The sequence below is a fragment of the Pseudoliparis swirei genome, chromosome 4, assembly GCF_029220125.1.
Source record: "Pseudoliparis swirei isolate HS2019 ecotype Mariana Trench chromosome 4, NWPU_hadal_v1, whole genome shotgun sequence".
Lineage (NCBI taxonomy): Eukaryota > Metazoa > Chordata > Actinopteri > Perciformes > Liparidae > Pseudoliparis > Pseudoliparis swirei.
The window spans coordinates 15,584,303-15,611,829 of NC_079391.1; the positions used below are offsets into that span (position 1 = coordinate 15,584,303).

General features: G+C 40.4%; 1 protein-coding gene across 2 annotated transcripts in view; it reads left to right on the top strand.

Annotated features, from left to right (window-relative positions):
- gpc6a (glypican 6a) overlaps positions 1-27,527 on the top strand; it is a 159,846-nt gene that overhangs the window by 6,223 nt on the left and 126,096 nt on the right. For both annotated transcript variants that reach the window (XM_056412393.1, XM_056412392.1), the window contains exon 2: positions 24,899-25,057. In XM_056412393.1, coding sequence (XP_056268368.1) covers positions 24,899-25,057 — 159 coding nt within the window. The remainder of the gene's footprint in view (positions 1-24,898; positions 25,058-27,527) is intronic.

Here is a 27,527-nt window from a genome sequence, read left to right on the forward strand (position 1 = left end):
AAAACCACAACAAATCAAGTCAGTAAAAAAGAGCATATAGGCATGGAGAGCATCCTTGACTGGCCATGTGTTGAAATCATGACCTGAGAGGTAACTCTGTGGGATACAAGTGGGAGTCAGGTAGGATGTAATCCATGTGAATTCGAGGGATTAGTGATCTGACTCGTTGTGTGTTGTACAGAAGTAGCACTATGTGCTGTCTTTTATACTTGTTTTTACAAAAAGAGAAGAAGCGTTCAACTTTGCTTCCCTCGTTAAAGAGTCACATGTAGTATTTCTCCACTGGGAAAGTGTTTCCCCGAGGATTTGTCTGTCAGCGGGTGAGTGTGGTGCAGGAATGATTACATGGTGCCCTCGCTATTAATGTCTGTATAGAGGAGACTCTTAGGATTGACTTAAAGCCCTTTAAAACATACTGTTTACTACACACACAACATTAACCACTCTCTCTAAGAGGGTGATTGTGGTTTTCCTACCATCATGTATTATAGCATGCATGTTGGATAACTAAGGAGTTCTGTTGTGTTTCTTCCTCTGGTCTTTCTTTTTAACCACAGAGACGTTTTGCCTCTGGAGGGTCTGAATATAGAAATCCCAAGCGTGACACCACTGAGGAGACTCAGAGAGATGAGCGCCACGCAGTGCTTTTGGGAAAACCCACACGGGTATGTCATATCGAGGTGTCAAGGATGCAAATACATTTCACCCTGGGGACTTTTTGTTTTTTGTTTTCAGACACATGGCTGAGGACATTTGCTAAATATGCTCCCCCCAGAGAATTGGAAGTAAACAAGCATTAAGCACAAATAAACATGACGTGCCAAAATTGTCATGGAAACATCAGTCGCTGTCAACAGATTCCAACAACAGTGGTGGAATTGACGTCAACATGTGGCAATGACACACTTGTTTTTGCGAAAAAGAACAGACTGTTTCTGGACCTGAAAGACCTCCGTTGTAGGTGGCCGTAGATGACGCAAAATCAATATAACAGATGCTCCAACACGCAAATGTTCTTTGGTACAAAGAATGCCACAACATTAACTAACTTCAAGGCCTTTGAACATCATTGAGAACTCTTCATATAGTTATACTTTTATCACTGAATTGTTGAAGCAGAAAATGTTCTATTGGATACTGTAACACACTTTACTGTCTTTTACCATTTTGAATTTTAAAAAAAGGCCCATTCATTACATTACATTACATGTCATTTGGCTGACGCTTTTATCCAAAGCGACTTACAGTACTGTTACATTCATTCACTGTAGACGCAGCTACAGCAAGGAGCAACTGTTAAGTGTCTTGCTCACACACACACTGACGACTAGAGCGGGATTGAAACCCCTGATTGAAAGACGGACCTGCTACCCACTCACCCATTCACTCCTACTTTCATGTTGAAAATGTTTAGTAATTGCAAATGAGTAAATATTTAGGAATTTTAGTGGCTGATTTGTTGGCAGGTTGAGTCTTGTCAGGAAAATTAAACTATACAATGCCCATGTTAAATTTCTTGAAAGTAAAAAAAATGCGGCTAGTTTTACAGGTTTGTGGACAAAAATGGAGCGTTATGGCATTGACGAATACATTATGCCAGGCTTGGGTTTCACAGTCTATAACTCTGAGTGGCATCATTTCATTGGTCTGCACTTTCACTGCAGCAACAGTTATTTTCCTTTTTCCATTTTGTCCTCTCGAGAAAAATAAATCTTTGACATTACCTTGTACTCCATGACCCAAAGTACAAGTCAGTGGCACAGTCTTTCTAATCTGGGCAGCACAAATCAATTTATGGCTGAAAGTTCTGTTTCCTTCTTCTATAAATCTTCTTACTACAGGCCGTCTCTGATGGTCACCAAGAATTCATAGAACCCTCGTTCCATACTGTATGTGGTGGGGCTCTAGATTTGAATGTATTTGAAAGTGTTTGCTGAAGCTGTTGTTGATGATTTATAATATGTATATTTAAAATACTAATTGGACAGTTGCGTAGGTGTACAGTGTGGCCTAACCAGAATATTTCACAACTGGAATACAGTGTGTGTGTGTGTGTGTGTGTGTGTGTGTGTGTGTGTGTGTGTGTGTGTGTGTGTGTGTGTGTGTGTGTAGCGTACTCTGTGATATTGAGACCGGCGTGGCTCTGATGCTGTGTGGGGGCTGCTTTTGTGCTATCTTTCGCTCTGCAATAGCGGAGGCTCAGTCAGGGTTCAGCTCAGGAGATTCAGTGATAACGTCAACAAGGGCTTTGCACTTTCAGTAAACTGCATGTGTGAAGTCGTTTGTTACTCCTGCTTCTCTCATTTCTTATAAATGAGCATATGCACTTGATCAACATTTGCAAACAGGAACAAACATTTCAACTTAATATTCTGTGGCAGCACGGTACAGTGTTTTCCTAAATGGTGCAATCAGTGAACTGGCATTCAAGTTCAATGAATTTACGACAGCAGTGTTGCAGTGGGCGTAACAAGAGAGTTCCAACTGCATGACTGCATCTCTCAAGTGAATAGATGAAACTGGCTCCCTGAGTAACAAGACAATAGCAACCCACAGTGTCGAGCTTGCAACAGATTTGTTATAGATTGTGTTTTCAAAGAGCAGCCGTTGTTATCCAGGACAAGACATGCAAAGAAAGCATGTTGTTTTTGTCATAAATTAGTACGTTCATACCGATTACAGGAGTTCATGACCTGGTTAAGTGTGATCTCGTTTGCGACTTTGAGGTGGAGAGACTAATTGGGGATCGTTATTATTTTTTATCTTAATGCAAAAATGTCGAGGGCTGATCTTAACCCCAGGACACATTTCTTAGCTCTAATTATAACATTAAATAATAGGCTTTGCACCGACATGCCCTGGGGGATATAAACGACACTAGCATGTGTTGGAGGTCTGCCCTTTGTTCATTTAACCTGTGTTGCCTCATTTACAGGCTGACGGTGGCACCTATGAGTCGACAAACTCTTTCAGAAGCGGAAATGATGAATTGTGACCCTCCGGGATGAGGGAAATCCTGTCAAAAAATCCATCGAATGTGTGGGGCGATGGGGAATCGGGCAGCGGCTGGCCTCTTTAACGTGACTCCACTTGCCCAGAAAAAGCTCGATCGGTTCATTCCTCGAGGGCAGCTTTTACAGCTATCAATGTTTTTTTCCCCGCGTCATAATTCCGCCGCGCTCAACTTCAACTTCACACATGGATGCATCTTGTCTGCATTGTCTTGTCTTCTGCAGAACGTTGAGACAGTACTCTCAATTCCTCCATCTGACCATAAACTAAACTGGGCGCTGGCGGAGGGGATCTGAATGAGTATGGGAGCTGATGTGACTGAGAAGTTTGAGATCCGCCTGGGGGGTCCACTTGAAGGAACCTTAGGAGAAGTCAGAACATGCAGAGAGCAAGCAACAGAACTGAAATTAAAAAACTTCTATATAGAAGTTAGCAAACCCTAGGAACTGCCTTGAACCTTTTCCTGGGGTGTGGGCTACTGGATACTGCACTGACTTTCGAGATTCTTCCAAGCTGCATGGGTTCACGGGAGTCAGCCTGGGTCGTCAGCTGGAGTATTGACAGGCAATTTCTCAGCTGTGATGAGCGTCAGGAACTGACCTGGCGTCCTCTCAGCTCTTATGTTTTTCCGGGACTTTTTGTCCAGTTTTTCCTCGTGAAAAATCGCTGTAACGCCTACCGACAGGCGAGAGCGGGCGTGTGGGTGTCCGGTGGTCCATGGTCTGGTCTGTTGTTGTTACGATCTCAGAGATTTCCTTCTTACTTCGGTTCATGCACTGTTGCTTTTTTTCTTTTCTTTTTTAACCAACTGTTTCATGTTTTTTTATTATGATTGATTCTAGCAAAACATTCTAAAATTTCAATAAAAATATTTAACAACACTATGAGAGAGAAGATGGCAAAAGAGGTTTTGCAATTTAGGTACTTCAATAGTTAAAATACTTTGAAACTATGCTTTTTATTAGTTTGCAAAACTATATGCTTTGTGCATGTATAATGGCCTCACATATTGTTTTCTTTTCATCAAGTTGGCTTGTAATGAAGCCTATTGGAAGTAGGACTAGAGAAGTGATTCAGAACGGCATTAGAATTCATCTGGAACTCCAGAAAGACAGCAGGGGTGAACTAACGGTTCATTTAAATCACCCATCTTTGTATCTGATGAGAGCGTTGAGCAGTCTTGCTGGAAAAGATATCGAGGCTCCCACCACTGACTTGAATGGGGCCACAAAGTGCATCTCCAGGGAGCCTCGCTGTCGTGACAAATGTGACAAGCTCATGTAACCTCAGTGGCAGGAGACTAGTTTGGAGAACTGAGAATATTGATGAGGCTTGTGAAAGAATATCTCCAGCTTTCATAGTTCCAATTGCATTAATTGAAGGCCCATTGGGAAGGAAGTCCAAGCATTTTTGAAAAGGGGTTATTGAAATGGATGGGTAGTTAATGAGCATGTGTCCAGTGTTTACATATTTATGGGCCCTCGACTCTTTTCATGCGTCAAAGGAAACATCTGCCATTGTGATGCTTCTTGGCGAGTCTTGTTCTTTTGCTCCTGGAGGATGCGAGAATCTGAAAAGAAGCCAGTCTCGTCTCCTGCTCCCAGAACCCCGCTGATTACTGTCCCCTGTGTAAGCTGCCGGTAAATGAGTGGGCTGGTCATCTCGCACCCTGGGGCTCCACCGCGGGCTCTTCAGACCACCAGCTGTTGTGTTTAGGACTGAGTCATGCACCAGTTAGCATGATGAATCCAGAGCACGGGTGCAAGGCTTAGACCTCACCATATGTCTCCCCCTCTTCACTCCTAGCCTCAAATATTAACTGATGAACAGAAATACACCGTACAATATCAAACATCTTGAAGACAAGAGTGAGCTTTAACTGTTTATTCTCGGGGGATTATTGATTAATCATTATCAAGAATATAAATTGATCAAGAACAAGTCCGAACAGGTGGCCTGACTGAATCCTAGGGGCATTGGTTCAACTTGGCAGCAAACAAAACTCCAACAATACATCATTATGTTCATGACGATAGCAGAACTGCTTTGATTTCAATAGCTTGAAGCAAGCTAAACCCTATCATTGAGTACATTATTTATAGTGGTAATGTTCTTCATTGTATATGGCTGGCAGTTAATGTGGTCATGTTTAAAGCTAGGCTGTTACTAAAATGAGAGTAGCTGGTCCACCTTAAAGGTCAGTCCATATTAAGTTAGCCTGAGTTGGAATGATTGCTTACTTCACTCACATGAACCTGCAGGTTGAGAGCAGGCCGCGGGGGCTCAGCATTTGAATCAGGGATTTTAGGCTAAACGGTACATACGCTGCACTCCGTTCACAGCTGTAATGTTACTCCCGACTTCATAACGTTACTCACGATCGTAAGTCTGATAGATATCAAATTCTTCAGTCTTAATATTAGTAGGCTCCAGTCCTTTCACTGATACAATATTGAGTAATCCACTAAGCCCCTTTTGTTTAGTAGAACAGAAAAAAGCAATACAGTTATAAATCATGTAATAGGTTTGACTTTATTGAATAATGACCATTAAAGCAAGATCAAGGTTAGCAATTTCAAGGGGTGCCATTGTTTCATTTAATTTAATATGGATTCAGTGATCTATTCGTGTTTGTTAAATGTACAGTATGATCCTAATACTTGCGGAAATAATACTTTAATTGAGAAAAATAATATTGCATATTATAGGAAGAAGTTAAATAATTGTTAGGACAATGGAGAAATAAATACATGATTTTAACTCCTTTATCAAATATGTGCTTTAGCCAAGCTGGTTAACATAAAAATGTGATGCACATGCTCTTTTATCATTATGAACTATTTTAACATAAGAGTCAAATAGTAAAAATAAGCTCTAACCAGCCCCAGATTCCTAAAATGTTGTAACTTCTCCTCCCATGGGTGTGATTTGAAAATGAACATGCCATTATGTTCCCATTTCCACATACAGGGTTCAGCCTGGACACTGGTGTAAAATATGTATGAAAAATTGTTACCGGCACGATCCTTGACAAAGCCTCGAAGATAACCAGTAAACTGAAGGTCTACTTTGATAGGATTCATACATGACTGGAGCTCGACAACAAATGGCTTACCTTAGACCTTTAACACAGTCGCCAACCTCGAAGCACGTATATTGGTTTCCGATATTAGCTGTATAGTTAAGGAACTGCTTGAATGCTTACTAAAGCATTAATAAGAAATGTAGTGAACATTTGTCAAAATGAAGGTGTCAAATTGGACATTTATAAAAAGCCCATTGTGAATGCTCCAACCTGTAGACTAGAGGAAATAAGAGCAGCCGAGTATGAAACACTTGATATTCACTTCTTGGGATGTGATTTAGTCCCGAACTATTGTATTGAGGGTATATTTGTAATGTGTTTTTAAAAAGCAGTGTTCACAATCGGAAAGGGTTAATTTGGTTAACAACATTGCTGTGTCAACATTGGCTCAAAACTTGAAGTTGAATGTTGCATTCATGTCATTGAGTTAACGCAATTATTAGTTTCTGAATGTAAACAGCATTTATGTAAACATCCAAGTCATAATTATATCCTTTTCTGAAATCTCTTGATATGTAACGGAAATTCCCGATAACCGAACAAACATTGATGCCTCACATTAGCCAACGTTTGTTGTTCTAGGTAATTAACCCCACATTGAATTGTTGTAGTGTTATTTTGTCAATGCACAGCATTTGTTACTCTGACAATTTTTTTTCAAGATTAATGACATGAATGCTTGTAAGTGGCAACATTTTTTATCTTTTCCATCTCTCAAAGGACATGAGCGCAGCAGAAAACTTTCCTTACTTATCACTCGGATTCAGTAATTCTGCTGAATTCTCTGCAATGTTGATGTCCATGCCATTAACCTACAGTTATTTATTATGAAAATGCTACTCGCTGCATGTCATAGTGTGGTACCCCTGAGATGTACATTACGTTTTTCTGTTTTACTTTGAAACATGGTTTGATGTTCATGATCATTCGCCTACAATTTGAGATATTGCTTTTTCCTATTTCTAACTAACTAATAGCTTCTCATTTAGCCCAACTGTTTTTTCAGTACAGAACCTTTCGGATGCATTTCGGTCATTGTGCAAAATGAGATGCCTCCAGCACTTATCATCTTTGGAGAAATTCTGCAAAAAAAGATGTTTGGAGGAAAAATACAGACAAAACAATTTAAATAACAAGTATGTTTTGCCCCCTGGGATTTCAATGCAAACAAAGCAAAACAAATGTGTACTCGCTGTAACAATATTTAGGGACACAGTAAAACACTTCTTCCAGTAAGGACAATTTATCTTATTATTATCGACCTGCCATACTTGGATGATTGAAAGCTATTGGCGATAATTTAAAATGAAAGAGTCTGCACATATTCTGACACATGCAACATGAGTTTATATACACCTGCAGTATGCTGCGGTTCCGTTTCAAGCACACAGGCTGCTCATCAAACTCAAAGGAGGTCTGACATCAGATTGGCAAGTGTGCCATGAAATGATAAGCTTGAGCTTGATTCTATTCCTCGCACTAAGTTCTACAATGCTGCTCCACGCCACCGAGAACCATATTTGTATATGTCCATTACTGTGATGCAGGGTTTGAATTCTAGAAGTTATTTAAAAGTTAGAAATTATTTCATCTGGCTCCAAGTATGGTAACATATGGCTGGGGCGATTGTGGGAATTATCTGTGTCATCTTGTTTGGACATATTCAATTTGGGTCCCAACCCCCAGTGGAAATAGTTGAAAGTGGGTGATTTGGTTGATGAAGACGAGATCCAGATGGCAGAGCAGCGGTGAGATCAATCGAGCTTGATGTGTTTTTCCCACTTCACCATGCAGACAGATGTGATTTAACAGCAATTGAGTTTTCCTCAAGCGTTGTGATTTCTGTAAGTAATAACACCTAAAACAACATGTGCAATCTTGCTTCTAAACATCTTATAGGTGTATGGGTTAATGTGTTATATTCTCATAACAATTGATTATTTATCATATCAAAATAATGAATTATATTCTAGGTTTAACAGCATTTTGTTCATGAATATTGCACACAGATTGGTAGTGGCTTAATTCAAAATGCAACAAATCTTCTCGAGATTTATTCCTATGTATGTTAAGATTGAAGAGATTAATACCAGGGCTGTGCCTCATGATTATTTAAATTGTTTTCCCTCTATTAGTCATTTTTGTCATATAATGGCAGAAAGTAGATGAAAAATGCTCGTTATAATTTCCTAGAGCCCATCGGGAAATTTTGCAAATATTAACTCTAATGAATAAATTAAATTGGCTTAAATTAAAGCTTGCTCACACCATCCTGGTAACTTTTTTTCTATTTAAAAACATAAGATCTATTCCCTCAAAGTGCCATACTTGGAACTTTGATTTCCTCCATTCAATTCTAAATGACTAGTTGTAAATATGTGGCCATTTTATAATGTTTATTTAAAAAATCACTTGCATCAACTGCATTTTTTAATAGAATAGGTTGGAAGTGGTGAAATCATGCAGTTAATCATAGAAAGTGAAAATAAAAAATACCCATAGAATCATTTGACAGTTAGTATCTACTTTTGCTTCAACATCTACTTCCAGAATGTAACTGAATGCAATAATCCTTCATTATACAGATTCAAAAAAGTTGACCTTAAAACAGAACATATCATCTGGCATAAGTATGGAAAGCATCACATGAACCTTGAGAAAAGCAGATTTTTATTTTCGTCAGCGTCCCAATTTATTGATCATAATAACATGTTGTTTCCTCTGGGCCTTTTTGTTAGGAGTGCTTTTCCTTTTCATGGAACAGTATAGAATAGAGTGTGTATACATTCCTCCGTCATTCACCAACCTTGAATTCCAGTTGTGTGATCTTGCTCCCTTTTGCCCTCCTATCTAGGTCATGTCAGCTGAAAGAGTTCTTTTAATGTGCCGCAGCTCAAATACAAAAAAAGACAGTCATGTCCCAAATGTGTGTTGGGTCTAAGCTGTACCTGAGTCAATAGATCTCAAAGATAGTGGTGTCAACCTTTCACGGGGAGCTGAGGCTCAGCCAGCCTTTTAGTCTTTACTGTCCCATGTGATGAACTTGGCTGAAGCATTTACTTCAAATAAAGTAGACTTTCAGAGACATTGAGAGACATTCGAGACTTTGCTCTGATTTGCTGACCAGATAAGTTCAGTTGTCTTTCACCTGAGCTTTTTTGCCATACATTTTGTTTTAATATTAATTGATTGTACTTTTCAATGGCCTAAATGACCTTTAGTTTACAGATAGTGCTGTTGCTTTAACCCTTGTGTTGCCTTCGGGTCAATTTGACCCGATTCAATGTTTAAATATTGAATCGGGTCAAAATGACCCGAAGGCAACACAAGGGTTAACACACCACACAATCTATTAAACCCCACACAGCTCCTCTAACGTGCCTTTTCGAGACAATAAGAATGAAGAAATCAGATTGTCTATTATAGTGTGATAATGAGATTGAAGAATGTGGTAGAATTGTAAGTGTAAAAGTACATTAGTATTTATGTATGTGGCTATATACATTTGTCATCATTAACATAAACCTTTATGCTTTCTTAAAAGTGCTTCCTTTAGTTAGCAAGAGATTTTAAGTGGTGGGAGGCACGAAGTTTAAACATAAAGTTATTTATTTAAATGTGAATAGGAGGTGTATTTTCGGGATAAAATTTAAAAAGTGGTGATGGATTAAATCCGAGTAAACCCAAATATCACTGGTGCTTACGGGTGTCTCCTGATTGCCTGCAGCCACCAACATCTCATTTGTCTACTCATTCTGCAGACAAATATAAACATTTTATTCATGTTGATTGCATTGACTGTTGGCACATATGTTGTGTATTTGCAAAAGCCATGTAGCTCGGGGTATGTACATCTGTGTAGTAAAGCAAGTGATAGATTTTGAACATAATCAATGCGAAAAACTGGCAAACTGAATTACAACTAAATCAAATCATGGATATCATAGGAGACCTGGCTCAAGTAAACTCAATTGAATGAATTGAAATGTCAAGAGTATGGACTTCTGCAAGCCTCTGCCCTCATTTAAAGGCAATGAGTCTCTGTGGCAGCCAGGCTAAAAGAGCAGTGAGGGGGCAATATTCCAGAGGCAGTTCAGTTTTAGACCTGAGCGGGAATCTGCTGGTAGATCAATGATAATAAATGTGATTCATTCAAGATGGTGCTTCCCTGTTATTGAGCTTGGCTCTGCTCTATTGTGAAAACCTCACTAACAGGCAGCAGTCGAACATATCCTGGAAGCAGATTAAAATAAATCCAGATTCCAATCAAAACGTGGGTTACTGGCTTTATGCTCTTTACAGTAAAGGCTTTTCAGGGAAACATGCTTAGAATAAAATTCGCCGGCTCAGAATACAGTACATGCTGCCATCCTCTGCAGAAATTAATTTGATTTACTGCATCACGACACCTTTTTAGGAATTTTCAGCATGGGTGAATAAAACATTTTTCTCATTTGACTTCATGATCTGTTGGCTTGTTTGGCACAAAGCTCTGGTGAGGATATCCTAATTCAAAAATGCTGGCAAGAGCGGTCAAGGGATGAACCAGATGGCAAGGCCCATATGCAGTTTACCCTTTGGCCAGGTAGACTAATGAATCCTTCTGGGACTCAATCACATTGTCTGGCATCAGAGCCTTCATGGGCATTGAACCCCCTCTATTCCCACAGCTGCCCTACAGTATTCTGTAGCTTTCACGTTTCCCTGGAACATATGTTGGTAGTTATGAGGGATAAAATAACATTTAAAAAGTCTCTTTTAGCATTTCAAATGTCCTAAGTTGAAGCCCATGAAGTAGCTTCTTTCAATGATGGAATATCTATGAATAAGCCATGGTGTGGTTTTTGGGCTGGAATTTATTCAATTTTTTTGTTGTACCTCTGTATAAAATGTAAATAATTGTGTTTCCAAACGCATCAAATAAAACAATGATTTAAAGTCCACAGAAATAATTATATTGGGTTAAGGGTGATTTTTTTTTGTTTATTCATATGTGAAATGAATGAATAAATTAATTATTTTGTAAAATAAACAACTTTATTGGTATTTACAGATTACCAATATTTGTTGGTTATAGTTATTTCATACGTTGTTGTACTATAGTGGGTAAACAATTGGTGGCAGTGTTTTAGCTGTTCAGCTCAGATTTATTCTCCTTCTCTTAACCCTTGTGTTGCCTTCGGGTCATTTTGACCCGATTCAATATTTAACCCTCCTGTCGCCTTCGGGTCAATTTGACCCGATTCAATGTTTAATGTCGGTGTTCTTTCGGGAGTCAACAAACAAACATAAAGTACCTCACACTTAAACTTGGAAAACAATATTAATTCTAATAATTTTCTGGAGATTTTAATAGCTGGGGTCATATTGACCTCAAGGGTAAAATATGTTAGTAAATATAAAGGTAACAGGAGGGTTAAACATTGAATCGGGTCATATTTACCCGAAGGCGACAGGAGGGTGAAACATTGAATCGGGTCAAATTGACCCGAAGGCAACACAAGGGTTAAGTCGTCAAAGGAGGGGGAGAAGAAACACTGATTTTGGGTGGGTAATTTTAGCAGAACAGAGAACAGCTTCTGGCACTCTCCAGCATGGTCTGAACTGGCCGCCATTAACTCCAGCGGTTGTGTCAAAGCCAGAAATGGCTGGACTGAGCCTGTGCAACCCTCCGTCTGAGAAGTGTGGGAGTCTGTGAAGCCGACATGCGGTTGTGATACTGGTCCCCTTTATACTGACAGTGGAGGCAGCCTGAATGTATAAGTGCAGTGTGGAATTAAACGCAACAGGCACTACTTGCTATTTAATGATTTGAAATAATCAAACTCGATGATCATTGATTTCTAGGACTGCAATATGAAGAAATGCATCATTGGAAAACGCTTTGCACTCAATTCTAGCCAGAAAACTCTACAACGAATGAGATGCGGCCACATGCGGCCTATGTGTGCCCCTGGTCGGTCCTTTGTTGGCATGCTACTCGGAATGCATTAAAAATGAGATGCTTTAATGGAGATTCATGAAAGTAAAATTAATTCCATGCAGCAGAAATGTGTGGCTATTTTCGAAGCCTCAGTTTGTTGGAAGAGTTCATAACAGTGCAGCAAAAAGACCTCCAGCGCCATTTCATTCATGACCTTGTGGCGGTTGTTTTTTTGCTGAAAGGAAAGATGTATGTTAGTAATTGGTTACTGAAACATTACTTCCCTGTGTTGTTTCTTTTTTAAATAAATGAGTATTAAATGACCCAATAGCATATATTGTCCCCTTCTAGCGTCTGAGCTGTGAAAAAGAAGATTCGTGCATTTATGCGGTGTGACTATAAGTGAGATGGGTTACATCTTTTATTTTTTTATTATTGCATGAAATCTTCACTCGATCTACCATGTTGAAGTGGAAGCCTTAGGACCTCCTAACTTCAGCTTTGAAGCCTTATCCTCATCATTCCCTTTGAAGCTTCATCCTGAGTCTGCTGAGACCAATCGGAGTTCAGCATTCAGTATTTAGGTCCCACACCTTGCAACTAGGGATGGGTATCGTTTGGGTTTTTTCCGATACCGGTGCTAAACCGGTACTTTTAAAACGATACCGGTGCCTAAACGGTGCCTGAACCGATACTTTTTTTTTTTAAACGCACAATGAGGACATTAAAAACCTCTTTGGCCATATTCCCTGTAGAAGCCGTTATCATGGAGCACTGACAAACAACGGATATCAGACTGTTAACATACACAATATATGTTCTCCATTATATGATGTGATATGTATTGTCATGTGCAGACCTTATAGGGTTAATCCTGTCACTGTTTTGATGGGCAAAGAGAACAACCAATCAGAGGGACTGAAGATGACATGTGACAAATAAAGTTTTGCTTCTGACAGCGAGAGTTACCCTGAAACAAAGTGACGCCCCACGGTCTTTATTCCTCCGTCATTATATTCCCGGTAACACCGGGTATACAGCCGGGATCGCTGTACATCAACACATCTGCTAGCAGACTGTCACGCTCGTAGCTCGCGCTAGCTACGAGCTAGCTTAAGCATGGTTATAATGGCTAATTTATTATTTCTTGGGCTACTTTTATGAATGCAAGACTTGCAATCAACGTTACGGTACTAATCTGAGTTCAGGCTGCTCGTCATAATCGGTCTCCACGAGTTCAGGGGGACCGGTGACAGTCTCCCCATCGCGCCCAGCCTGACGCTGGTGTGCTCGACACGGGCTCACGTAGTCACACACGGCCAGGGTTGCCAGGTCTGTGTGACAAAACCAGCCCAATATCAGAACTCAAAATATGCCCGTGCCAAACCATATACACTGCTTTTAAAGTCCATGTCCAGTACCGCTGCTAACCATGTTGGTGTCCTAAGCATAACTCCTTCATGATGGGGGGGGGGCAGGGGGGGCGCAAGTGACTTTTTTTCGTCAGGCGCGGCACCGGAGCTCTGCGGCGCGCGCGAGACGGAGATCGGAGTAGTGTTAACGCGACACGTAGAGACAGAATGACATGCTGCTGTAGAGACGACCAACAACAGACGTATTGGAAGCTCATTCTGCACATGCGTTAAATGCGTTAAAAAAATTAACTAATTAATCCTGTAATTTAATCATAACGCGTTAACGCGTTATTTTTCACAGCAATATATATATATATATATATATATATATATGGTTCTTTGAAATAAGTTTTTTTGAGAAATCATAGGTTAGGGCACTTATAAGCTAGATAGCTTCAGCCTCGACCTTTTCGGTCAGCCACTTTCTTCTTTTGTTGAATTCTGATTGTTGTATATTTTGCTGATCGAAATAAACTAAACTAAACTAAAATAAACTAAACTAAACTCAAGATTCAAGATTCAAGATGTTTTATTTGTCACATACACACACAGGGTGTGCAGTGAAATGAAAGTGGCAATGCTCAGCAGGAATGTGCAAGGGCAACAAGTACACACTATTTACAAATAAAAAACAACACAATATTTACAGTAAGTGTGTGTGTGTGTGTGTGTGTGTGCCTAAGAGGGGCAGTTGTGTGGGTCTATGTGGGGGTCCTGGTGAGGTCGGAGTTCACAATCCTGATGGCCTGAGGAAAGAAACTCCGTCTCAGTCTCTCTGTTCTTGCAGCGTGACTACGGAGGCGCCTGCCTGACCGCAGCAGCTGAAACAGTCTGTTGTTGGGGTGGTGAGGATCCTTCATGATCCTGCCGGCTCTGGTTCTGCACCTCCTGGTGTACAAGTCCTGCAGGGTCGGGAGTGTAGTTCCAATAGTGCGCTCAGCCGAACGCACTACTCTCTGCAGAGCCTTCCTGTCCTGAGCGGAGCAGTTGCCAAACCAGGCTGTGATGCTTCCTGTCAGGACGCTCTCTACAGCTCCAGAGTAGAAGGACTGAAGGATCCTCTGGGAAACTTTAAATTTCCTCAGCTGCCTGAGGTGGTAGAGGCGCTGCCTTGCCTTTCTCACCAGAGTGTCTGTGTTTGTTGACCATGTCAGATCCTCGGTGATGTGGACTCCCAGGTATTTATACCCGCTCACCCTCTCCACAGTAGTCCCGTTAATCCCCAGTGGTGAGTACGTCCTCTGTTGTTGTACCCTCCTAAAGTCCACAATCAGCTCCTTAGTTTTGGTGACATTCATGATGAGGCTGTTGTCCTGGCACCAGAGTGACAGATCAGCAACTTCCTCCAGGTAGGCCTAAACTAAGGGGTTAAAAGGGCCCCATTTGTGAATCCCACAGAACCAAACCCACCCCGGGATGGGGTGTAGGAGTAATCACACGAGGTGATTCTCGCCAAACCGTCCCACCCCGTTGGGGAGGTCGGCGATTCATAATCATACTCGCCTATGAATCGCTCCTCCCGTGTAGGCGATTCTGAACCGCCTATCGCCCACCTCTCCTGTGAGATTCACAAATCCCTGCTGCTTTGCTGGAAATCACTTCTACTTACAGACTCTGGTTCGGGGCTCCGTGACGTCACTAGCACCAAAGTGCTTAGATGTCATGTGACAATGTTTCCATGGTGACGGACAAGGTCGCGGAGATCGAAGGCACTGCGCGGATGTGTCGGCGTGTACGTGCTGATCTGGAGTCAGTTTGGTAGGATTTGGGTATAAATAAATTATTTCATTTAAAATATGGATTTTTATTTAAAGATATTCATGTAATTTGCATGCAAAATAGGTCTACCCGAACCAGCTGACAAAAATTCAACCAGCGGCAACACTTCAAAAGTAGCCCAATTCGCGGAAAACCGCGGACCTGGCAACACTGCACACGGCGCAGCCTCCGCTGTCAAAGTTAAATGATAGGCTATCGTAACCTGCTGACAGGGCGGAGTCACCAGAGAAGTTCACAACAATAGTTTTTTTCAATTTTAATCGGCTCAGGCACCGGAAAGAAGCACCGAAATGTGCGTTGCGTTTCGGTCCGGGTAATACCGGTTGTATTGGAACCGGTACCATATTGGCACCGGGTTTCGGTACCCAACCCTACTTGCAACACAACAAGACACAGACTACCTGCTTGCAGCCAATTAGCATGGTCACTGTTGTACGTCTATGTGTAACACTGGACACTATCTACTTCACCAACATATTTTAAAGTCATTTAATTTAAATTGAGCCACACAATAAACTCATTCCTCCATTTTCTCTCTGTACACTAGAAGTATGCAAACGTTTGAGCAACATGGTCTCATTTTTAAACATGCCCGTATGCCGTCCAGCCCTCTCATCCCCCTGCTACTCTGCAGTGTGATCAGATACGTGTCTCTGGCTAAAGCAAATGATTTTTTCAAATTCTACTTTATTGCCGATTATCTTCTGAAAAGGAAAAACAATTGTTCCTTCCCTTTTCATTCATTTGTATTAGTTGTATCTTATATAATACATTTTTTTGCTGATGTCATTTATCTAGTCAACCCAATAGCAAAACAATCCAGTATTTACTCATTTGAATCAGAGACTATTTCCATTATTTTTCCATGTCTACTTATTTTTTATTATATCTGCCTGGTCTTGCATGTGTCTGTCGGTTCGCCTGTCCACGGCTAATCTGTTAGACACAGCCTTATTGTGTGTGCTCACTTGTAACTCCATGCTCAAGATCCGACATTGCTTTCAAATTGTAAAAAGGTACCTTTTAAATAGTTAACTTATTTGGTGGTAAATACACATGAGTTAGCAATACTTGGTCCAATGGCATGTTTTGGTTAAATGTGTATCCACTTTTGATATTGTTACCATGTGCTGCATTCAGCTGTGCCCTCTTCAGTACAGATAATTTGCTAGCATCCCATCAAAAGTAATTTAGTACAATTACAACCCTTCAGCATGCACAGTGCATTCTCCCATGCGCTGTCAACAATACTGCCAACACCACTGTACCGTCTGAGCCAAAGGACTTCATGCTTTCAGCGAAGTGTTGATTATATGAATATATTTTATCTCAAGGATATTTCCCTTAAGCAGCTGATGGTACACCGTGTATAACTTGTTCACACCTTCTGCTAGTTTTTACCATGAGGGATGCCACTTCATTTATTTCCATTTATCTTTTTATTGCAAGACATTTCTTCGAGAAATTAGTTGTTCACTATTTATCCTAACTTTCCAGACATCCCACATTGTCGGCTAACACTTTCAAAGTACTTTCCCCTTTACATTTTTTTTTTTAAACCTCAATGTAACTATTTGATGAATTAAAGGATTATGTATTCTTATCATATGGTAAATGTTTTTTATTTGCATATGACATGGTAAACATGTCACATCACATGGCTGTCTCTCAAACTGTTGGCTGTACTGCCAATTTTGATGAACCACTATAAGAAAGAAAGAATAAGACCTGAGTCATCCTTTCAGCCTGCATCATATGCATATGTGTATGAGACCTCAAATATGCTTTCACATCAAGTGGCATAAAGCCAAGGAAACGGAGGCCAAATACAAGACAACTGTGAAATAATAGCCACCATATGAGTCTAGTTCCAGGTCCATCCACTTCCTCCCAATGGATTAGATTCCTGACTGTTATTTAGCAGATATGATTATCTGTAGTTAAACATGTCACAAATGATAATCTTGAATTAACATTCATAATGGGTTGGGGAACTTTCTTCTTTGTGGCTGATTGCACGTGTCAAACAGGCATTGTCTGACTGTTTTTTCTCCAGCCGTTCATCAGCAGTGAGCTGGCCTGTGTGAGCAATCTCTGAAACTCCAGTCAGCAATTCCACCCAATTACAATGCTACGCTTCAATCAGGCTTCGCAGTCCATGAAGATTGTGATCCAGAGGAGCAAAACACATCTGCACATCAAAGAAACTGAACAAAACACCCAATGTGTGATTGCATTTGTACGCTGCACAATATTTCTTATGCCTCACTTCCTTTTGATTAGGAAACATTTAAGCTAATGCCAGAACGTTTCCCTATAAAATCCCTGAAGAAGATTAGCATCTATCCTTAATTATCTTTCCTTTTGTAATTACATACATTTAAATCTCTGATCAGCTCGCTCTGAAAGGGAAAGATGGGCAGTGGTGTCCCTCTGTCCTTGCAGCTGCCTCGGCTGCAGATGTCAGAGAGGTACAGTACATTAACAAGCAACATGAGTGAAGGCTTTAATTCACACTTGTTTTTTCCTCACATTGGTTGCATAACTATTTGCTCATAAGTCATAGATAAACCTGTGAGTCAGTAATGTTTGATGTATGTTTGTACGCTGGTCTGTCTTTGCGTGTGCTGATCCATGAATTTGTGATCAAGTTAGACGCATAATGAATCATACATGTGGGTGGATGTTGCACACCTAATGTTTAAGATACAGCAGTGTTGTTTAACATCTAAGTGGCAGCAGGCTTTTCTTCACTGTATATGAAGAACATGTCGTGGGACTTGTACACTCTTTAATATATTAGCACTTCTGTCAGCGCTGTCGCAGCAGGCTTGCATTCAATATGTGATTCTCGGCTGCTCACTCAGTTTAAACTAACCTGACTCGCTGTGCCTTTCATCCTGTCCTTGTTCATCAAAAGGCTGATGGACAGCACGCTAGCAAATGGGTAAGAAAACAAGTTTCTGCAGCAGCAAAATAATTGTCTCCAGTTTTGATTCGGCAAGCCGCTTTAACAGATGCTATGGGACTGTTCCCGACTTCTTTAAAAATATTAGTGATAAAAACAGTGTTCTGTTTCTTTGTTGTTTTTTGTCTTTGTGATGAACTTGGTAATAGAGCTCTGATTGGTCAGAATCCATTACTGAGGCTATTTCTATGTATGCACACAGTAACAGCAAGGCTTAATTAATTAACAGAGGCTTTTTCAAATGGATTGTTTGGAGTCAACTGATTGTTCTTATATCATAGTGGGAAAGGAGTCTTGAAAAGGATGGAATTTTAGTGCAAATTTTTCACATTTCTATTTTCTTCAATAGTTTTGCAGCTGTGTATCGGAGTTACACGATGGAACTGCACAGTATTAAATCCCATCGTATCGTACTGATTTGACAAAGGTGGGAATTGAGTCTTGGTGGCTGTTAAATGGGTACATTGATTCCTTTTCATTACATATTTCATTTTTAACCAAATTATTGTATAAACAACCTTGATTCCTGTAGGCCTATCATGAATGCACTCAGTTGATTTTGTTTAATTTGTCTTTGTCACTGTTTTTATAGTAACATCATTTGTGCTTTCTACCCATACAGACGTCCCTGGGTTTATCTTGTTCCGCCCAACATCTTAATTTGTGTTGGTGCTATTAGTATTGTGTCGTACAAGTTTAACTCTGACAGAGTCTGAGCACAACTGTGATCTTGCAAGCATAAAGTGTGTTGGCAGCTTGGTATCCAATTCCATCTTGGGTTTGAAGCAACCCACTAGAACGGGACAGATATGGTCCAGTGAGCTGGAATCCCATCTAGATTTGGAGATAATTACTCCCCAAGTTCTTCAAGGTAGGCCTCTGTGTTTGTATGGTTCCTTTTTAAAATGAGCTCACAATGTATAAACACAGCGGGACAATGCGCAGGAAAGTTTTATAAGTAAACATGAAAAATACTTTTGTCCTTTTAGTATTTTGGCATCACTGCTATATTCTGCAGTTTATTTTGGGGTCTGTGTTGTGGAGAGCCGGCAGAAAAATACACTAGTGAGAAAAGGAGAGAAGGAATAACATGTGACAAGTCTCAAGATCATAAACATGCAGCTCACACTCCTACCTGCTGTTCACAAAGTCCTTTTTATGTTGGTGGATGTAACACCAGCATCACCATTTTTCAAAGTGCTGAAAGTGGCAAGATATGTCAAATTATGTGTTTATACATAAAAAAAGACTGAAGGAGGAATCGAGGGGTGAACAACCTTTTTTTATCTAAAAGCATACAGGTTTCCTTTTAGCTGTCATTTGCACTTACGGGCTTTTTATTGATTTTTTTTCTTTTTTATTGCCAACCCTTAGTTGCCAACACGGTATTCTAGCTACTTTGACAATTTAAGTCAATTTGTTGCATCAATGGAAACTTCAAATTGAAAAGGACTTACTTCAAAGTTGCAGAGCTCCCTACTAATGCAGCGAGCAAATATCATCAAAAGTTAGGGGCGACTATGGGTCAGTGGTTAGCAGGTCTGTCTTTCAATTAGGGGGTTGGAGGTTCAATCCCCGCCCTAGTCGATGTGTCCTTGAGCAAGACACTTAACCCTGAGTTGCTCCCTGTAGCTGCGTCTACAGTGTATGTAACAGGATTGTAAGTCGCTTTGGATAAAAGCATCAGCTAAATGACATGTAATGTAATGTTATCCATCATTATGACATGAAACCATACTCTTGTGCCAAACTCTTGCTAGGCCACAGTTTAAAACACCATGTTTCAAACACGGTCCACACGGCTGACATGTGGTGCTTTCTTTGACATTCGCCAACTAGCTGATGCATGTCAGTTGAAACTGACCCCAAGTCAGCCTTAAATCCCCCAATTCCTCAATGTAAACATTTCCTACCAAAAAAAAAATGTGACGGACCATGATGCACTGCAGGTTTAGTGAAAGTGAATGAGCGCTCAAATGTAGGCAAAACAGAGAGCACGAACTGTGACGATAACATCGCTTTGGAAGGTAAACAACAGAGATATATATTGAAAGAAAAAATGAGAAAATAAATAATACCACCATGCTACACTTAACACAAGCTCTCTGCCCTGCACAATATTGTTTCCTTTGCAGGCATGTGTTAAACTGATCACAGCTTGGAATGAGGATTTCACAGTGTTGCATCTCCACAGAGTAGAGATGGTAACTGTTGAGGAATGCTGTTGCATTGCTACACGATTAGAGCACTGTCCTTTACTAAAGGAACACAAGAGTCTTAAAGAATCAGCAAATTGAAATCGACTTCTGCATCTCAGCTTATTTAGTTGTTTTTATGGAGTTTGGTCTCAATGTCCAGGAGGCTTGTTCGTGAATCTAGAGACAATGAGCTGGTGTTGAACTGTTGATGGTGCACCTCATTACTGCAGCTTGCTGCCTCTCTAAAGACTGATTAAGGATTAAGCACATTTGAGAGTAGCAACACGTACATACTGCGTTCTCCTTGTTTCATTATCTATGCAGAGCTCCTTGATCTGTAGCTTACTGTATATGAACACTAGTGGGACTGTTAGGGCTCTCATTGTAGTCTCAGTCTGAGTTTCTTTGGCACCAATCAGAATCAGAATTGTATTTATTGCCAAGTAGGTTTTCACCTACCTGGAATGTGTTCTGGTGTATAGGTGCATACAGTGAACATAAAATGAACATAAAACATAAAAACATACAAACACAATAAGTACTATACAAACACAATAAGTACTCATAAAAATACAAAAAGCAGGGCAGGAGTGCAAAAGTGCATGTGCAATGTTCAGTGTGCAAAGTAGTGTGAGCATAACACAGGCTTGAGGTGTGGTGGCGGGATAGGTGACCACGTCAGGTGGGGGTCCGGGCCTTGTTCATGAGGCCAACGGCAGCCGGGAAGAAGCTGGTTTTGTGGCGTGAGGTTTTGGTCCTGATGGACCGCAGCCTCCTGCCGGAGGGAAGAACCTCAAAGAGTTTGTGACCCGGGTGGGAGGGATCGGCCACAATCTTACCTGCCCGCCTCAGGGTCCTAGAGGCGAACAGGTCCTATGGCAGATTGCAGCCAATCACCTTCTCGGCAGAACGGATGACACGCTGCAGTCTGCCTTTGTCACTGGCCGTGGCAGCAGCGTACCAGATGGTGATCCACCACTAGTACAGCGACAGACATGTGCCCTTTCGCTTCCTTAAAAGATCAGAGGTAGAAACTGGAGGAAAAACTCTAATCTTTCATTCAACTTGCTGGACAGACTTTCTCTCTCTCTTTTTTTTTTTAAACCTCTGATAATGATGTCTGATGCTCTCAGAGCAGCAGTGGAAAGATGGTACAGCAAGCAGAAGATGTGACACCTCTGAAATTGCTATATTTGTACGTATCAGTAATGAGTCGAGGACTGGGTTATTATTTTCCAAAGAACTTTCACAACGGCTGTTCTTAGCAACATCTCTGCCGGCTCCGCAAATGTTGCTGCCCAGGAAGACGAGAAAATATGTAGAATGCATATTTATATGTTCACACAGTAAACGCAACTTTAAAAAAAAAATGAGTCTCCTCTTCTGACTGACAAGTCCATGATACCGCTTGTCATGCGGTGTCACAGTGAGAGAGGACCCAAATGCCGACATAACTGCAACAAACAATATTTAACAAACTAGACAGGACGACAAAACGCAGACCAAACGGTACGAAGCCACACTAGGAATGAGACGAACAGGGTTTAAATACACAGGCAAGGTGGAGGTGATTGGACAACGGGGAACGAGACACAGGTGGACACAATGAGGGCGGGGCCAGCAATCACACAGAAGGACACAATCAGGACCAGGGCAGACAATCACAGGGAGACAGATGACACAAGGACTTCAAAATAAGACACAAAACGAGACACAAACTCCAGATCATGACACCGCTTCTCATAGTTATACGTTTACCGTAAAGTGCCTTTTGACAGAAATCACAACAAACTATATCCTGTAAAGTCAAATATTTTAAATAAAACCATATTATAAATTGGTTTATCAATGATACAAGTTAGACCACAGAGTTTTGACTGATTAATTTTGGAAGCTCGCTCACTTTCATTTTCTCATAACTGGAAGTTGTTAATGGTCAATTGATGTTGCAATTTCTGTTTCATTTAGTTATATACGAGGCAGTTTTCTGAGCTTTAATATTCAATTTATTGTTGTAATAATGGTATAATGTTGTTTGTGCAATAAAGGCACTCAGTGTAAGGGTGTGTGATGCATGACTGTATTTGCAATCTGAAAATGCATAAAATGCATGTTTCATGTTCAGTTTGGTTCACAGTTAGATCAGTTTGTGGAGTGAAAGAAATGACTCGTGTCTGCAGATGTAGCATTTGTGAAATGGTCTGATTGATGTTCAGAGGGTGGCCAAGATATTTGTGAACTACATCCGCCTTTTGACTCTCACTGCTTGAAGACATTTAGAATGGAGCAAAGTGAAAGGCCGTGTTTAGTAGAATCAGCTTTAGCAGTGATTTTAATATTTTAGTACTTATTGTATAAACGTGGTCCCTCTGGATTTAGACATTTTATCACATGCTTCCTTGCAGATGTAGCCAAGCTTGGTGTAGCTGGGTTGGTCTTGTCTGTGAGGTTGCTTCGTGCAAAGCATTGCACAAATCGGATACTCTCTTTGATTGAAGTCTTGATATGGGTCGGGTCACTCGTGGAATTTTACACTCTTGTCCTAAACCCATCCTGTTGATTGGAGGAGCAGTTTACTAAACTTAAGGGTCTTTTTTTCTCTCATGTCCTGTCTCTCCTCTTGATACTAAAACACACAACTGCCTGGTGATGCTGCCATCCCTGAGTACTCAGAGGATGTGTTGTATCCATGATCACATAAGTCTGGCTTATGTTTGATAATAATGTGCATTATGGCTGTCAAGATGATGAAAAATATATTTATTTCAGAATAACTTACTTTTTTAATGAGACGATTTTCATATGCGTGATATTATTCACTGAATTTAAGATGTTCTCACTTTCTTAATATTTTAAATAACCTCCCTCAGATGTAGTACACATTTCTTTACTCAAGTTTACACTCTGATATAACGTACACACTATTTGGGGACTGATAGATGATCCATCTTGTGTGCAACCATTCAACTTGTCGAGACTTCTCAAGGACATTCTTAGGGATTTTGAAACCCTTAACTCACATTGGATGACCGTCTCGGAACACGCACACACATGTTCTCCTGGAACAATTCAAATGTTTTTTAATTGAACAATCAAAACACCACATTGTGAACAAAGTGAAGTGTTAAAGGTTCTGTAAAACATCACATTATAAAGATAACACAATCTGAATAACTGAATAATTTCACCACTCACCTCTATTAGTACCTGGCCATGCAGATAATATTGGATATTATATGGTGAGGTTCTGCCTCTATCCAGGTACAATTGTAGGACTTTTTTTTTTTGGACAGCTGCCTTTCCAGAAACTATGTCCTGGTTAGTGGAGATAATATATAGAGCTTGCAATAGGCACTTTTCACTGGAAACTACGTTTCTATTGTAGTAAGCTGAGCGAGGTCCATTCTGAGTCACCGGGACATGTTTTACCAAAAAGAGAACATTTCAGTGTTTTGAGGCTGCTGTGTCTTGGTGGAGATCTCACAAACGGAGCAAATGGCATACTATGGTTGGTGGCCAGTTATGGCTCAAGGACCTCTCATGGTTGGGGTGACTCGAAGGCTTGCAAACCTTGTATTGCCTATTTCATACTGCCGTTGACTGCTTGCTAACTCCTCACTCACTACTCCTTACCAGCTCCCTCGTCGGTAAGGGCCGTTAGGGTTAACACCGCTGAGTGCATCTGAGTGCGACTCTGTAGCCAGAGAGACAATGTCCACTACGCTGTAGCCAGAGACGTATTGTCCACTACTCTTTAGTGACACAATATCCACTAACCTATGTGTACAGTGTTTTTGGCTAACGGCTAACTACTAGTACACACACTGCTGTACCTTCTTTAAGTGTGTTTTATGATGCCTTATTGGTATCTGGAAGGGGATACAGCAGTGGTCGTTGCAGACACACCTGGCGATGATCTGCACTCTACACTTTTCTAGTATTATACGAGAGAGCACTGGAGCACACGCTGTGATTCTGAAATTCAAATATTCCTGCTTAAAGCTACAGTCGACAATGTTTTTTTCAAATCAAATAAGTGCGATGAGTGTGGTATGAAAGCGGTCAACATTGTTTTGATTGTAGTGTATTGTGTTGGTTCCAAGTGACTAAAAAAACAAACAATTAATACAGTTTCCAATATATGTTTGGCTCAAGTCTACAATGTGATATTGCCTTTACACTTTCTAGAAACATAAATATAATGTGTGAATGCATGCACTGCCATTTATTTTAACTATGTAATACTGATGTACATGAGCTCAGTTGCTTTGGACTGTGACATAATAAAAATCCTGCAATATCAACTCTTCTCTCTGTTTCACGGGGATGGCAGGGTACCGACAAATATTACCCTTTTCCATTTGTTACAGTCTGTCCTTCTTTGATAGCTTCGGTGATGAGAGTCCCAAAATCACAGGAGAGTTTCCATCAAAGACTCAGCTCAGCCTTTTGAAAAAACGAATCCTGCGGCCTTGATGTGTATAAAATAAAAATGATCTCTGTCTCTGTCTCCCTTAGGTGAGCACCTGCGTGTCTGTTCCCAGGGGTACACCTGCTGCACATCCGAGATGGAGGACGAACTCAACCAGCAGAGCAAAGTGGAGTTCGAGAACTTGGTCGAGGAGAGCAGCCGCACTATGAGGACGACATTTGTCTCGAGGCATAAAAAGTTTGACGGTAAGCTATATCTGCTGACAATGAATGAAAAAATTGAAAATCAATGCGCCGTTTCTGTATCTCAGACATCTGTAATTGTGGAAGTAATGTGAAATAATATCTATGTGTAGTTGGTAGAGGGTTATGCAGGGCCTTTAATATATATTTCTCTTTACGTGATATCAAGTATTGTACAAACTGAAAAACACCACCAAAAAGTGCATTCCAGTGCATTTTTAAACCTGCATTTGAATCACCCATTTTCATTTGTTTTCATGATGAATGTGAAGATTTATTATTTTAAGTAATTCAAAATAACGTATATTGAAATGGGAGATATGTGGAAGGTGAGAATCATTGCTCTCACTCTGATGCATGCAAGGTTACTAGAGATGCCCGATCCAATGCCGAGGATCTCCCGATATCTGCTGAAATAAAGCAGATCACATGCTGATCCTTTCTTTTCTCCACTGTGATTGTTCCACATCCGCCTGCTAGTGTTACAACACTGCTCTCCTTGACTGTATGTCTGCCAACTGGACAAGCATTTCCTGCATATGCAAGGGAAAAATTTGAGCGTGTGAATGCGAAAGATTGGAGACACGGATGTTGGCAAAATGAGAACAAATCTCTTTCTCATTTTTTAGGGAACGCCTTTCTCTAAAGATTATGCTTTGAGAAGCATCATTACTTTTTCATAGAAGAGTGACGTTAGTGTGAGGTGCACATTTGAACTGAAAGCATAAGTTCAAGTACACCATCTTTTACATTTCTGAAAGAATATGTGAGAGTTTGGTTTTAGGTGCTCAAAAAATGAAAACGTCATGAAACTTAGATCTTGATATGGATTTTGTGTAAAGAACACTCAAGGAGAATTATTTTTCAAGGCTGTTATGTGGGACAGATACAATACACACAATTCGAAAGGAGGTTCTGCTCTTTGTAAAAAAAACAAGCTGGTAGCGACAAGTTATGCAATTGCAAGTGTGGCCTAATTGTTTGAAATGTGCAGTAAAAGCCCGTGTACTTCCACATTAATGGCACCATTTCAAAGACGATACCTCTCGAATAATGTCCATATATCTGTGCAGTTATACAGTGACACTGATGACACAAATCACTTTAGCAATTCCATCTTCTTCACATGCCTACATCACCAGGCCACTCAACATCACATTCCTTCTCCTTGCGTTAAGCTCCCTCCACCTCGTGGGGTTTGAATCATCCCTCATCAATTTTACATGCCCTCATTTCTGTCCCCAGTTATTTATAGGGCCCTATTATGAAAACCGTAACTTACTTTTTGATTACTGACTGCTTCCCCTGGAGGCCTGTGGGGTTTGATGCATTATTGAGCAATTCTGAAGCCATAAATGACTGTTGTACACTAGAGTTAAGATTTGGGTATTCTGAATGTCCAATCATCTGGCCAAGACATCTTTTCCCCCATCTCTAAGTGTGCCTTATATTCTCCCAGAGAAAATTGGAGTTCGGTCATATTCCAGTCCAATTGATGGACAGTATAGGGAAAGAAACTCAACAGTGTTGCTTGTCTGCATTTCTTTGGCTCACTATGGTGAGTTTTTTTTTATTAGTCTCTGAAAGCATTAGTGTTCTTTTCTGTGCTCAGCGGGTGCCTTGAGGTAACCTAAATTAATGAAAATAAATGAGATCAATATTTACAAAACGCTGGAGAGACGGAGACAGCGATAATGACAGAGAGCCCTGGAGCCCTTGTGAACGAGGGAGAGAGATGCATCACATCTGTTAAAGATTAATTGCAGTGGATGAACCATGATAAAAGGTGCCCCATGCTCAGTCAAGGAATTTGAGATTGAGACCTTTGAGATTGAATTTGATTGGACTCAAACATTTTAACATCTCTTTGAATTTTGGTCTAGTGTTATAATCTTTAAAATGTCACTATCTTAATAAAAAGGAATTATTCCTCGGGCTAGTTAGCAAAAAACCTCCTGTAGCCAACCAGTGTTAAGTAACATGACGCCGTAGGTTGGTGTTCCTCCTGCCGCCAATGGAAATTATATTTCATACAAGCGCACTGCTTGGATTTGCTCAGAAAAATATGATTGTGAATTATTTGAAATACTAACTTAACTTAAGACTTTTAGCTTAAAGGTTAACTCAAATAACTTTGAGGTATCGGGGAACACAAGTTCTCCCCCTTATGATAATATTTTCACTGACACGGGGGGAAATACTAAAATATTCTTTGTTTTATGGTTTTACAACACTTGAAGGTTTTTCTTAATACATCCCTGAAGTTCAGTATATTGAGAATCTTTGACAACTCGCAGTAGGTGTGTGGGAGTCGCATAGGTTAACAGACTGAATTAGAGTGGAGTTTGACTCTATTAATATCTCCACTATTACGATTTCTGTTTGTTTTTGTTGTATGGTAGATTCTCATTCTCATTAGGTTCAGTTTGTTTGCTGCTTTTCTGCGGAGACCCCAGCGATAGATTAGTGTGAA